The 15,870-nt window shown below is 38.4% G+C and overlaps 1 protein-coding gene across 1 annotated transcript in view; it reads right to left on the reverse strand.

Moving 5' to 3' along the window:
• Positions 1–15,870, reverse strand: part of LOC127450696 (voltage-dependent T-type calcium channel subunit alpha-1I-like) — a 231,779-nt gene that overhangs the window by 101,463 nt on the left and 114,446 nt on the right. The window contains exons 5-6 of the mRNA XM_051714981.1: positions 14,455–14,614; positions 292–634 (exon numbers count right to left, since the gene is read on the reverse strand). Of these exons, the coding sequence (XP_051570941.1) occupies positions 292–634; positions 14,455–14,614 (503 nt within the window). The remainder of the gene's footprint in view (positions 1–291; positions 635–14,454; positions 14,615–15,870) is intronic.

Here is a 15,870-nt window from a genome sequence, read left to right on the forward strand (position 1 = left end):
TCTGAGTGATCTGTGAAATTTGCAGTGTTCTGTACTTTCTTTCCACAATGAAGCAACTCTTAGCTCTCAGTTCATTAAAAAAATCATTATTATAACAACCAATGTAGCTACATTTAATACTGACTACATTATCTTAACAAATGGATCAGATTTCCCCACTTGCAAAATGACAGTGTGGACAGTCAGTCCTAAAGATCAGATTTAAAAAACATAATTCTGATTTTTTTTTTAAGTGTGAACAAAGCCAGATAGAAAAGGACAACGACAACGCTTCTCAGCCCATCCACATACCTGAAATATGACAATCCAGGCATAGCCGATGTTGTCGAAGTTGATGGCTCCTTTATGTGGGTTGGTGTGTCCGGTGTGACAGCGGGTGTAGTACTGGTTCCAGTTCACACAGAGCCCCATGGCAGAGGCACTGCTGTTGGCCAGCGGCTCCGCGCTAAGGCCCAGGGCCTGACGGTGCAGCGCGTCCTCTTTATCTAGACAGCACTCCCGTCCGCCCTCTCGTCGAGCGGGCACGTCACTGCAGGACATGATGCCATTATCCTGAGCCAGTGAGCAGATGAAGGGCCGCTCGTCATCCTCCTCAGGCTGATAATATGGGGTGGGGAGGGTGATGCCAGATGTGCTGTCGACACGGCGAGAGAAGAGAAGTCAAACCATTTGAAGATAGTGTGTTTAAAGGGATAGTTCATTAAAAAAATTACAATTCTGTCACCATTTACTTATCCTCATGTCGTTCCATACCTACAGTATATGACTTTCTTCCATGGAACACAAAAGGAGATATGCAGAATGATAGCCGCATTCACCATTCACTTTCATAGCATGGAGAAAAGATAAAAGAAAAGAATGACAGTGAATGGAGACTGAGGTTAACATTCTGGCTAACATCTCCTTTTTGCCTCATATATCCTACTAAGAAAGTTATTTCAGTTATTTCAGTTCCAAGCTGCTCTTTTTTTTTCATACAGTGAAAGTGAAAATGACAACCACAGCGGTCAATCAAGATTTTCAGTGAATAATCACTTATATTTCAGTTTGTTCCTCACATAAAGCTTTCATATGTCTTCAGAAAACTTGGAATAAAGTGCACAAATCATATGAACTAATTTTATAATGCCTTCATGGTGCTTTTTTGTCCTTTTTGAAGCTTGACAATCTTTCAGTGTACGGAAGTGAGCATCTTGGAAATTCTGTGAAACATTTCCTTTTATATTCTTTAGAAGAAAGAAAATCATACAGGTTTGGAACAGAGGAATGGTAGAATAGCTGAAGACATCTCTTGATGAGACCACATGGATCTGAGGAGATCTGAGCTTGTGTGTGGGGGTTGTGTGTGGAGACCATTTCTCTGGGAGTGACCCATTGAGGGCAGCCTGCCCCTTAATCAGTGTTTTACATCCCAGAAATAGCTGTTTCCATCAACCACTCAGCCTCTCATACACATAACAGGGTCACAATGACTATACCCTCCCTTTTCCCCTCTCTCTCCTCTCTTTCACACATATGTCCTGTTTATCTGACACTAACACACACACATCCATGTATTCACACATATGCACCAATTTGCACACATATTGAAAAAAAAAAGAAAAAAAAAGCATTCATCGCATACCACATATCCTTTCAATTTATGTGTAGCCATTTCTTTGCTGAGCACACATGAGCTTGCAAGCCACAGTCACACTGACCAATCAATCCCTCTATTGCTTTGCAGTCTAGACAGTTAATCTAAATACACACACACACACACACACGTTGGTGTGGCTATCCTTATGAGGACTCTCCATAGACATAATTATTTTTATACTGTATGAACTATAGATTCTATCCCCTAACCCTACCCCTAAACCTATCCCTCACAAAAAACTTTCTGAATTTGTACATTTTCAAAAACAAAACATTGCTTGGAATGTTTTTAAGCGATTTGAATTATGGGGACACTAGAAATGTCCTCATAAACCACATTTATAGCATAATACCATTATAATTACCAGTTTGTAACCTTAAAAAAGGTTCTCGTAAACCACCCAAACACCCAACACACACACACACACACACGCACACATACACAAAGTGTTGGAGGCATTGGGCGCCAAGAAAGAATTTGTTCATCATCCCCAGGGTGTAATTCTCCCGTTTCGATGGAAGATTCATCCGCAGATTCGCAGCTCGATAAAGGCCAAGAATGTTTCTGCTGTCATGGAGGACACTTTTCCTTTGCCCTTCAACACACGGCAGTCAAAGATCCGAACCATTACCTGTAATGAGTGCTGGTATATCAGGCTGCAACACAAAAAGCAATTTGTCTAGGTGGCCCACGTGACACACACACACTTACTCGTGCATGGTTATACACAAGGACATGTGTGCACTTTTCAAATTGCCCATACACACACACACACACACACACACACACACACACACACACACACTCGGGCACAAAACTAATCAATGCCACTGTGATATGGTCAATTGAGCCAATGCATCAAACCATCATAGAGATGTATGAATACCCCTGTGGGCACTGTGCAGCGCTTGCTGAGATCTCTCCTATAAACGTCAGTCCTCATTTTCAACATGACTGTCAAACTGGACCACACGACACCGCCTTTCTTAAAGAGCTCAGCAATACCACAACAACTGAGGGGGTTGGGGGAGAAAGAGCGAGAGATTGAGTGAGTGAGAGAGAGAGAGAATCAGTGGGCCCGTCAGGGCTCCGTAAGCAATGTTGGAGTGTGAATGATGTTTGTGCCAGGGCATGGGCACAGCATGGCAGCGCACTGAGATGCACAGCTCTGCATGGCACAGTGCTAACACCCACTGTGGCACAAAATGCCATTCCACTGCCAATAAGACTGCTCTCACACATAGAGATAATTGACCAATGACTGACAAGCTGTTTGTGGGCTACCATAGGGGTGGGTGTTAAGAAATGCACAATAAAAAGAACCACTGTGTGCATTATACATTGATTTTTATAAAAAAAAAAATAAATAAATAAGGATTTTCGGTAACACTTTACAATTAAGTTGTATTTGATATTTGATCTTTATTAATCTTGGTAATTTTTTAATAATAATAATAAAAATAAATACAAAATTCTCATTCTAATGCATTTATCAATGCTGTGCTCAAAATAAGTATTTTTTCCTGCTGGCCTAGTCAGGTCAGAAGCTGAGATTTTTACTTGCCCTAAATACAATAAATGTTAATGAATACAACCTTTTTGTAAAGTGTTCCCAGTGTTTCTATAATTAATTTTTGGGCCCATTGGCCGAGGTTCATTTTGCACAAACTATAGTTTAACTGACACAGAGGCATTAGTATGCAGGAGAACAAACTTTTTATTTTACAATAAAAGGTAAAACCGTTACACTGCACTGCCCCTGCACACACATGCACACTGTGATGAACCCCGTTACACAGGAATGACCATATGTGAACTTAACTTTCTTAGACACACCCACAGCGTATCATTAATAACTGCATAGCATCATCAGTTATCTACATCCCCTTTCCTTAGTTCTATACCTCCCTCTAATAGAAAAAACTTTAATTTTACAAACATCTGTATAACATCCATATGATGCAAAACTGAAATAAAAACTGAAAGTGCTAACTAATAATCAGATTACTTCTTACAATAACATTCTTTACATCAAATTATCCACAATATGTATACTCAACCATTATATTTAGGATTGGGCTTGGAAATCCGGCCATATCTAGTATGATATGGAAGTTTTTGAACAATTGGCTCAACCACAACGTTCTCTTCGGCATACACTGCATGTTTTGATACAATGTTGTTGTCTGGCACAGATCTGAGATCTGACAACAAGTCCTCCAGATCAGTTTGTGCTTGGTGAGAGATCGGCTCTACTACACGAAGTAGATGCTTGCGGTTCCTCCTGTATTCTCTACATTTTAACTCCACAACGTAAGATCTGGGCTCTGTGAGGACATTCCTTATTACCCCAATCTTATCATGGCCTTTTGCTGTTTGCATCCGAACCACTTGAGACTCATGCAGTGAAGAGAGTGGTTTATTCCTCTTGTCGTAGAACAATTTCTGCATTTGTCTCTTTTTCCTGAGTTGAGCTTTAACTTTCACAGTGTTCTTTGATCTTGGTTTCAGCATCTGCTTGCTGATAGGCATGTTAGTGCACGTCACCCTAGACATCAGTCTTTGTGCAGGTGAACCCAGTACTTTATCTTGAGGAATGTTGCGGATGTTCAACAAATTCAGAAACAAGTCTGTTCCATTCCTTTTTGTGGTTTCAAGAAGGCGCTTTGCACTGCGAACAGCCCTCTCTGCGAGACCATTCGCCTGGGGATTTCTCAGGACTACTGGTAATATGACAGAAATCCCATGATCGTGCACAGTCTTTGAAAACCTGGCTCGTGAACTGGGTGCCATTGTCAGATATTACCTTCTGAGGAATTCCATGCACAGAAAAATGTCTCTTGAGTTTGTTGATGACATTTTACGATGACAGGGTGTTGAGTTGGTTTATTTCAAACCACCCAAAATAGGAATCTACCAGCACTAGGTATTGCTGTCCATTCCAGTCAAATATATCCGTAGCGACTACAGACCAGGGCAGTTCTGGAATTTCATGTAAGTGCAATGGTTCCTTTTGTTGATGTGGTTTCAGGGCATTACAAATGTTGCAAGACTGTATGCAAGTGTCAATGTCCTGAGTCATAGTTAACCAGAAAACAACATCATGAGCTCTGTGCTTATTCGCTTCTGCTCCTGTATGACCCTTGTGCAAAATTTGTAAGTACTTACTCTGTAGGGTTTGAGGAATCATTGCCCTAGTTCCCTTCATGATGATCCCATCTTGAGTAGTAAGCTCATCCCGGAAAGGAAAGAAAGGTTTTAGTGTCGTCGGCACACTCTGAAACTTCTTCAGCCATCCTTGCTTGATGAATTTGTGCAGACTTTGCAAAGAGCTGTCTTTTGCTGTGTGTTCTTTGAGCTCTTGCAAACCATTGAACAAAATCAGTTGGACAGTCATTACCTCAAATTCGTCCTCGTCTTTAAGAAGCTGCGTTGTTACTTTCCTTGGAGCACGTGACAGTGTGTCAGCCAAATAAAGTTGCTTTCCTTTTTTGTAGATTAGAGTCAAATTGAACTTGTGCAGTTTCAGTATCATTCTCTGTAGTCGAGCTGGAGCATTGTGTAAGGGCTTGTTTAAAATTGTAACAAGAGGTTGGTGATCCGTTCCACCAAAACAGGCTTCCCATAGATGTAGTCATAGAATTTTTGACATGCAAATACTACCGCTAACAACTCCTTTTCGATTTGGGCATATCTCATCTCAGTTTCTGTGAGGGTGCGTGAAGCATAGCTGATAGGCTCTCCATTTTGTAAGCATGCTGCTCCTAAACCATACTGTGAAGCACTGCACGTGATAGTGACAGGTTTGCTTACGTCAAAGTACTTCAGCACAGGTGGACATGTGATACATTCTTTTAGCTTATCAAATGGCTCTTGCTGTTGCTGTGACCCATACCAAACTACATCCCTGTGTAGTAACTGTCGAAGTGGTGCTGATAACTCACTGAAATTTGGAATAAATTTACCCAAACAATTAGCCATGCCCAGAAAGCATTGCAGGGCGGCTTTGTCATCTGACAATGACATTTCTGTATTTTAGCTGGATCTGGTTTTAATCCATGCTCTGTGAACAGATGACCTACATATCTGACCTCTTTTAACCTGAACTTGCATTTCTGTGGATTTAATTTCAGTTTCACCTTCCGTGCTCTGTCCAGGACCTTTCTCAAATTCTCATCATGCTCTTTCTCTCCCTTTCCTCCAACAATGATGTCATCCATGATAATGGCACATGGAAGCCTGCGAAGATCTGCTCCATTGCTCGCTTGAACACCTCTGATGCTGAATTAATGCCGAAAGGCATGCGCAAGAAACGATACCTGCCGAAAGGCATTGCAAAATTAGTGCGCAGGGACGATTCATAGTCTAGCTTGATTTGCTAGAATTAACTTTTAGCATCTAACACTGAGAAAACATTAGCATTTGACATTTGTGAAGCTACTTCCTCTACAGTGCGCATTGGATGGTGAGGACGCATAAGGGCTCATTTAGATCTCTAGGATCTATGCATAAACAAATCTTGTCAGTGTCCTTCTTATGCATAGCAACCATTGAGGATACCCATTCTGTGGGCTTTGAGATGGGTGTTATGACTCCCAGCCTTGTCATGTTCTTTAATTCTGCCTCTACTTTGTCTCGCATTGCCACAAGTATTCGACGAGGGGGCCAGACCACTGGAGTCACTTCCGGGTTTATTTTCATTCTGTACATCACAGGTAAGTTCCCCAGCTCCTCATCAACTCAGATCAGCATATTATGTGAATATTTCTTGTGATATGTTCATATCTTTGTGAAAGCTGACCTCGTGTACTTCCTCTTTAAAAGATATCAAGTCCATTTTCAGGCAATCTGGCAGTCCCAGCAATGATTTACATTTTTATCAACTACATGAAATTGCAACAGATGAGATTTCCTTTTGCTGGTCAGACATTGCAACATCACAGTTCCCTTTGTTTCAATCACGGTGCCTCCATAAGCCACCAGTGTTGCTTTTGACTTATCATTAATCTTTTCATAATTTCTCACTGCTTGATATGTTTCAGTTGAAATCACATTGCATAAATTTTAAGCTCGAGGGGCTTGCCATGTACCATCAGGCTGCAATGAATTTCCTGCTTGTTACTAGTGCTGCGCTGATTGACTGCATCGATTTCACTAGCACCAAGACACAGCCCATCAATATGAAATGAATCCTCACTATTGTCCGTGTTCACATCAGTAACCTGACTGATGGATTTGAAATTGTCCTTTGATGCTGATCTGCATTGGGACTTGAAATAGTTAAACTTTTTACAACGATGACACTGTTGTCCGAAGGCTTTGCATTGATCACGCTTTGCTGGGTGATTTCCGCCACAGTTTTTACAGTTTGTGATGTTTTTTATCACACTTGGGTGTTTGTGTTGCCTCTGCATGACGGCTTTTCTATCCCTTTCTTTGTAGTGAACTATATCAATGCTCGTAGGCACACTGCACGGCGCATCCAGTACCTTGGTATGCTGCTCTGTTAGCTTGCTGATTTGACAGATTTTGATTGCTTTTGAGAGGGTTAAATTGCTTCTCTGAGCATTACTTATTACCATCATTACTTATACCACACACCAGTCTGTCTCTGATCAATTCGTCAGTCAAAGCACCAAAGTTACATGTTTTCGCTTTATTTCGCAGAGTACTCACGTATACTTCCACGGTTTCTCCTGGATTTTGATTCCTGGTGTCAAATGAATGCCTTTCCATTGTCACGTTTGTCTCCGGGTTGCATACTTCTCTAAATTTCCTTTTCAAACATTCAGGATCTTCCCTTGACTCAGCCGGTGTAGCTATATCCTGTCCATTAGCAGCCAGTATCGCCAGGGCATATGTAAAAGATCGCTCTCTTTCAATCGCCTCTGGTCCCGCAAGATTGAGGAGTATATAGGCTTTGGTTTTTTTCTGGCTTTTCACTGTGAGCTGCTGTGATGAATATGTCAAATTCCAATTCGAACTTTCTCCAGTTTTCTGCTATATTACCATCGAAGATCGGCGGATCTGGTCGGCGAAATCCTTCAGCCATTGTGCCTCTTTATCTTCCTTTTTCTTTTTCGATAGTTTTCACTTCTGACACCATGTAGTTTAATTGACACGGAGGCATTAGTATGCAGGAGAACAAACTTTTTATTTTCACTTGCAGAGGTACAACCGTTACACTGTACTGCCCCTGCACGCACATGCACACTGTGATGAACCCCGTTACACAGGAATGACCATATATAAACTTAACTTCCTTAGACACACCCACAGCGTATCATTAATAACTGCAGAGCATCATCAGTTATCTACACAAACCAAAATGTCTTATGGCATCCCCATGGTCAACTGTCGTAAAGGTGCTGTAAGCAATTTCTTTTTTTAATTCTGCAAATATAATGTCCCTATTGTCTGACAGATATCATTGTAGTAGATGTCTTGAGAAAATTCACACCTGTCTCTTGGACAGCCCTAGGCTCTGTAAAGTTTAACTAACAAAAACTAAACTAAATTGGAATGAACAATTAAAAACTAAATTAAATACTAAAATAAAAGAAAAGAAAAGAAATACTATAGCCTTTCTGTAAAAAGCAAAAACGAGTCAGGGCAGGTTCATGCATTTTTGGCCAATTAGAAAACTGGCAAATCAGAAACACACCTATGTGTTGTGTGTGTTTTGGATTGCTGACATTGAGTTTGCTGACATGCTTTTGGAGAGCAGGGTTTTGGCAAGAACGACATGTGGTTGAAGTGAGCAAAATGCAGAAGTTAGCTTAACAGCTGAAATCCTACAAAGCACCTTTAAAGAATTATGAAACAAAATACTATTTTTATTTATTTATTTTTTTTTTTTTGTGATATACTTCTGACAAGTATACTTCGCATAAGTAAATCTATAATAAAGTCATAAATTATGACATTATATTAGTAATAATTATAATATTAGGAAAGTTTTTGATATGATCATTTTCCACCCTCATTCTGATCCTCTGTCACAAACGCTTGGTTTTGGTGCTGCTTTTCCTTTAAGACTTGACAGAAAAGCCCACTGTTATGATTGGCTCTCTGCTCTTGACTGACCTGGGCTGCATTTCCCAAAAGCATTGCAAGCTTAAGTTGATCGTAGAGACCATTGGCACAAATGGTTTCTATGATGTACTTAGGGTTATGATGCATTTGGGAAACACAGCCTTGCTCTCTTCTTGTCATCTCACTGCTCACCACTACTGGATGGGACTACGGAAGTGATAAGTTAAAGTAGGTGTTGATGTGTTGTTGTGGAGGCGGTCAGATGAAAATATCTACCACAGTGTGACATCACAATGAGAAGGAAGTCGTTCTTCCTGAGTCGTTTTGGCAGCTTGGTTTTAACAAATTCTCTTTTTGTAGTGAGGAGGAAATTTTGAGTTCTGAAACTTAGAATGTTTTTATAGTACAATGACCTTTTACACGTGAAAAGATCAAGGAAAATGTCATTTGTCATGTCATGACCCCTTTAAACCCCCTTTTTTTTATCAGGCCAGGGTAAGGTCATAAATGGTTTAAGCAAAAAACAAACAACACAGGTAGATTTTTGCCCAATGCCCGATTTCGCTTTGCATGTAAAACATCTTTACCACCATTCTTACCTGATTATCCAATCTGTGCAAGTGCTGTGCATATGACTGTTAACGTTTTAAAGAAAAAGCAGAAAATAACCAAATTATATCAAATCTCATGTAAACACAGTTTTCTTGCATTGTCAAATGTTTTGAATAAGCTCATTTTCAATAGTGATCAGCGTTGTGTGTGCATGTAAACACGCTCATTGACCAACTTCAGATTTAACATTAGTGGTAACTAAATTGTTTGAAACTGCTGTAGAAACATTCCTTAGAACCTTAGCATATGTTAAATTTAAACTGATTAGGATATGTATTAAAGGAACAGTTCAAATTCTGTTATCATTTACTCACCCTCATGCTATCTAATATGTGTATTACTTTCTTTCTTCTGCTGAATACAAACAAAGAGTTTTAGAAGAATATTTAAGCTCTGTAGGTCCATAAAGTGCATGTTAATGCTGGCCAGGCCTTTGAAGCTCCAAAAAGCAGATCAAGTCAGCATAAACATAATCCATCAAACTCCAGTGGTTTAATCAATGTCTTATGAAGTGATCCAGTCAGTTTTGGATGATAACAGGCCAAAATGTAACTCTTTTTTCACTGTATATCTTGACAGAAGTCTCCTTGGTGATCATGATTTCCATCTCGATTACACTTCCTATAGCGCCATCTAACGCTCTGCGCATACACACTAGGAAGTGTAATCAAGCTTGAAATCATAATCGTGCCAAGAGACTGCAATAGCAAGATGAACAAGGAAAGTTTTTTATATTTTGGTCTGCTCTCACCCAACATTGATTAGATCACTTCAGAAGATATGGATTAAACCACTGGAGTCATATGGATTAGTTTCATGCTGTCTTTATGTGTTTTTTGGAGCGTCAAAGTTTTGGCCACCATTCACTTGCATTGTGTGGACCTACAGAGCTGAGATATTCTTCTAAAAATCTTTGTTTCTGTTCTGCTGAAGAAAGAAAGTCAAACATCTGGGATGGCATGAGGGTGAGTAAATGCTGAGAGAATTTTCATTTTTGGGTAAATCTGGGTAAGTATGTACTTAGTGTTCTTCAGCATATGATCCCATAAGTGTTTTGTTTTAACTTCCTTTATGTGTGTTTGTGCTGGGCATATACAGTATTGGGCTGTAACGGAATACATGTAATGGTGTTACGTATTCAGAATACAAAAATGAAGTAACTGTATTCAGCCCCTGTTACATTTTCAAACACCTGTATTCAGAATACAGTTACTTAATAACATTTGTTAGAATACTTGTAGAATACTTCTCTCATAATGACCACAAAATATGGCATAAAGAAAAAAATTATTGTAAATCAAGTGAGAAACTTGATTGTTTTTCTGAACAGTTTTTCTGAACAGTGCAGATGCGTGCTGCAAACGCGTCTTCTCACTCTCTCATCCCCAGATCTGCAATGTCTTATTCATGTATAATGATTCCCGGATTTAATATCTGGCAACCGCACTGGCATATCTAAACAATCAGTGCACTGTCAGCTGTGCAGCAGGATCAATACAGTTGGCAACGTTATTTCCACAAACAGAACATTTGCGCGCATGATACATGGTTTCCCCGTGATTGTTGCAGTGTAAATACATTTATGCAGCAGCAGATGCGGCTTCTGTGTAAAGACGGAGTAAAGATGGATGGCTCACGATAAGCATTTTGTGAGTCACGTCCATATCAAAAACTTTCAAAACTGTTAAGGAACAGCAGTTATTAAAGACAATAATAGGCTACTATGAGTAAGTAAAAATAAAAAAGTAAGCCTACTGCAAAGACTGAAAGAGGAAAATGGACTTGAAGTAGATCAAGTCCAAATGACGACAGAAAAACTACTGTAATAACTACTGTATAATTTGTGGCTTATAAACGTATGGGGCTAGGTCAGTGTGACACATATTGTAACATACAGACATTAATATTATTTCTCACTTTTTTTTAAAACATCTCATTTGAAGTGATGCACAAAAAAATTTAAAAACAAAACAAAGGATGAGTAAAAGAATCAAAAGGCACACAAAATAAAAGTGTTGGTAATAAAATTCTCAATCATGGCCTCCTAATAATCCCCATCCATGAATTGGCTCTATAACTCTACTCTCTCCTCACCACCAATAGCTAGTGTGTGGTGAGCATACTGGCCCACTATGGCTGCCGTCGCATCATCCAGGCAGATGCTGCACACTGGTGGTCGTTGAGGAGAGTCCCCTGTTCACTGTGTAAAGCGCTTTGAGTGTAGTGTCCAAAAAAGCGCTATATAAATGCAACATTCATTCATTCATTCATAAAAGAGATAGAAAACAAAATGAATAAATTGGCCGAAATATGGAAATATGCAAGCAAGTCTAGTTAAAAATCATTAATATACTACATTGTTGCCACATGACCTCACTACTTTATGGCATCCAGTTATCATCTCGAAAATGTATACGGTTTATTTGCATTTCTAATGTTGTGTCAAAATGTATTATTCTGTCATTCCAATCAAATAATGGGTTAAGAAAAATATTAAAATGTTGTTAAATATTAAAATATTGTAGTTGACCACAAACTGCCTTCTGTTTGTCATCTGCCCTCCATAAAGAAAAACATTAGTGTCCAACTCTAATCTAATAAAAAAATAAAATAGCTATTCAGAATCACTTAGATAAGTTAAAAGGGGAGGTGTAGCACTTCAGATAAGATAATAATGACATATCACACGTAATTCCTCCAATTGTGCCTTGCCTAAATAGTGTAAATATGTATTCTAAAAGTATTCTTGTATTCTAAATATGTTACTTTTTATTTGATGTATTCTGAATACTTTACTGAATACATTTAAGAGAAAATATTCAGTATTCAGCCAAGAATAATTTCTTAATGTAATCTGCCCAACTCTGGGCATATACCACCTGATAATTTGCCTCTTGTTAGAGAGCAAAGAGAAAAGGAAATCTTAAGAGTGTAACAGAGTGTACAGTGCAGAAGAAAATCAGGACTCTATAATAGACTCTCTTTTCAAAACACACTTCATCATTCTCTGTCTGTGGTGCCAGCCAGTAAATACACTCGCTGCAAGACAATAAATGACAATCAGACCTCATCAGATCTACAAACACAGACATACATTACCCCCCCCCCCCCCCCCACCACACACACACACAAAAACACAAGCTGTTTTAGATACAGCCATGCACCGTTAATGCTTTCAGATCCAATCACACAGCAGTGAGTGGCAGGCAGACCACGGTTGGCACGGTAACCTCAGGCAGACACCCACTCATAAATATGGATGCCAATCTGAGTTTTAATCAACTGGAGCCATCGACTGGGTGGAACCGCATTTGCATTTTTAGTGGCAGGTAGACAGTAAAAACAAAAAGATGAGATGAGAGATTAAACAGAAAGAAATATGCAGAGGAGAAATGTGAGAAGATAAGTGAAGGACTGGCGAGTTTACATAGAACTCTTAATATACATTGGACTGGAATGGAACAATACAAGGTTGTCTACAAATAAATGGTAAGGGTTGCATGAAGGGGAATGGATAATTTGTTTATTGATCCTCTATGCAATACTAAAATGGTCCTTGAAAACATGTGGCTTCAAAATTATACAGCCATACCTTCTCAGAAAAGACAGAGGACATTTGAAATACAAGTCCAATCCAATGATGGTGTGACTTTGATCAGACATACTAAAATGCATCTTCTATGGATCCATACCCCTAAATCCAACCCGTTTAACCTTGTATACCAAAACTGACATCTTAATTAATCCAAAGTTTGAATTCTGCACTTATATTCTTAATTAAATTATTTTATCAATTTCATGTCTGGTCCTTTTTTTGTAGCTCGTTCTGGCAAAGATTTGATGATTTGAAAATTTGCTAACTAGGCAAATTTGGCCAAATCCAGTGATAAGCTTTATTCTCAAAAACACTCATTGTAACAATCAACTATCTTTAATTGTCAATTAAACACTAGGTCTCAGTCTCGACAACTACCTCACGGTACAATACACATCACAATACATACAGTATGTTAAAAGAGTATTCTGGGTTCAATACAAGTTAAACTCAATTGACAGCATTTATGGCATAATGTTGATTACCACAAAAACATTAATTCAGACTTATCCATACTTTATTTTAAAAAAGCGAGGTTACAGTGAGGCACTTAGAGTGAAAGTGAATGGGGCCAATTTTTGGATACATGTGAAGGTTATAATTTTATAAAAGCACTTACATTAATTCTGCTGATAAAATTCATGTATTTTTTTAGCTGTAAAGTTGTTTAAATAGTAGTTTTACAGTAATTTAAGGGTTTGGGGTTTTACAGTGTTATGTCGTCATGGCAAACAAGGTTGCAAAATTGCATATAACTTTACACAAAAAAGGTTAGTAAGCAATTTTATCACACTAAAATCATGTTAACACATGTATTGTTTAAGTTTTGTGGCTATACTTTTGAAACATTGAGTATTTTAATGTTTACAGATTGGCCCCATTCACTTCCGTTGTTAGTGTGTGAAATGCCACAAATGCTGTCGATTGAGCTTAACTTGTATTAAACCGGTATATTTCTTTAAGGCTTGGTCCATTTAATCCTGCATGGTGAAATTCCGCAGCTGTGGGCAGATGTTAAGCGAGGGTGGATCCCAAAAAATGCTGCACTTGGGAAAGTTAAGTTATAAAGAAACTCCCCACTTAAACGATTTTCCATCCATTGTGAATATTCCGTGTAGATATTTACGAAGCAATGCCCACCCAGATGTCACTGCCAAAACTAGCAACTTCCTTTTGGTCAATGCTGCTAATTTGTGTGTTCACCAAAGTTCCCCACACAAAATGTGTATTGAGAAATTTCTTCATCACAGGAAATCCATCAGGCAAAATCCCTGATTATGTGGATTTCTATTGAAATTTCTGTATTTCACTGTACAAGGGTCAATGTGACTGAGCCTTTATGACTCAACACATTGCAATTCATTATGATATTATAATTTGATCACAATTTAAACAGCGCCAAACGTGTGAACCTGCTAGACAAGTTTTAATGTCTCTCAGGTGGATTAATTATTTTTGTCTCATACAGTACAAAGCCTCTTAGAAGTAACTGCACTTTCACTTGCTAAGACTTAATGACCATTCAGTGCCTCTCTTTCTCACTTCCTTGACCCCATCTGTTACCGATACTCACAGGGTGAAGTTCTCCTCAGGGTAACATCGATTTCTCAATAGTCCAGCCCACAACTGCACTCCAATGATGCCAAAAATGAAGAAGACAAAGAAACAGAGCAGGAGCACATTTCCCAGCATGGGCAGAGTGTCCAGCAGCAGGTTCACCAGGATCCGCATACCTATAAACATACACAAAACACACAATCACTTATCAAAACTGGTGCTTTTTACTACGTCTAACAATATGTTTCTTATCGTATGATCTTATTTTGCACAATTCATCTCTGTATTTTATTCTGAAGAAAAGAAAATGTTTTCACAACCTTTTAGCAAAATGTAATAACTTTTTTCTACTTTCCTCTCTGATGATGTCATCAAGGCTGTGTGGGTGGGTAAAAATAATATTAACCAATAGTATCATAGCCTTAATTGTCCCCATCCAATTAAACTAAAATCAAAGTCCCACCCAATATATTTCCTGTTTAATGTTTTGTCTGTCACATTACAGAAGGCAAATGCATTGCCAGATGCCTTATTTTTAGGCTATCTGCAGTCATACCTCACTTATATAGTATTTACTGTATATATGTAACAATTTGTTTTGGTATTTAAAAAAAAAAAAAGACATTAGTGTCACTGACAGACCACCTAGTGCCAACTCTTGAGAGCTTGTCAAAATCTTAATTTGAGTGTTTTTATTTTTTTTCTGCATCAGTGGGATTGCAAAATGTGTGTGTGTTTGCGTTTGTGTGAGTCAGTGAGTGTGCATGTGTGTTTGTGAAGCACTGCTGGGAATGAATGAAGGGTGTGTGTCCATTCTGATTGGAGAACAGCATTATACGATTACTGCAGTGTGTGCGGGTAGGGAAAACACAAGTGTGAGTTGATGTTGAGTGAATTGAAGAGAAAGAGGTAATAAATTCTAATTATAGTTATTAATACTGACAACTAATGTTAATATAATTTAGTAATTCTGTTTTATTCTTTTATTTTTTTATCTATCCTGAATTTTCTTTTTCATTTTTATGTAAAACACTTTGAATTACCATTGTGTATGAAATGTGCTATATAAATAAACCTGCCTTGCCTAATCGATTTATCGATTTTAAATATTTGACAAAGATGACACCTTATTTATTTATTTTTGACTTGATTAGGAAAAAACAAAAGCCCCATAAAAGGTATAAAATGCCCTTAAAAAATTCTAATCCAGAGGGAAAATATTGCCCCATAATGGAAATGTTCACTTATGACCCTAGTTTAATACAACATGAGGGTAAGTAAATGATGATTATACATATTAATTGTTGGATGAACTACCACTAAAATAAAACCTTGGATTGTCATAACAATCGTACATGCTACACATACAACTTTAGTTTGTGGTACACAGTGGCACCGTTAAGGGCATATTTGGATTTTAATTTGTTTCTGT

This window comes from Myxocyprinus asiaticus, chromosome 13 (genome assembly GCF_019703515.2).
Source record: "Myxocyprinus asiaticus isolate MX2 ecotype Aquarium Trade chromosome 13, UBuf_Myxa_2, whole genome shotgun sequence".
Taxonomy (NCBI): Eukaryota; Metazoa; Chordata; class Actinopteri; order Cypriniformes; family Catostomidae; genus Myxocyprinus; species Myxocyprinus asiaticus.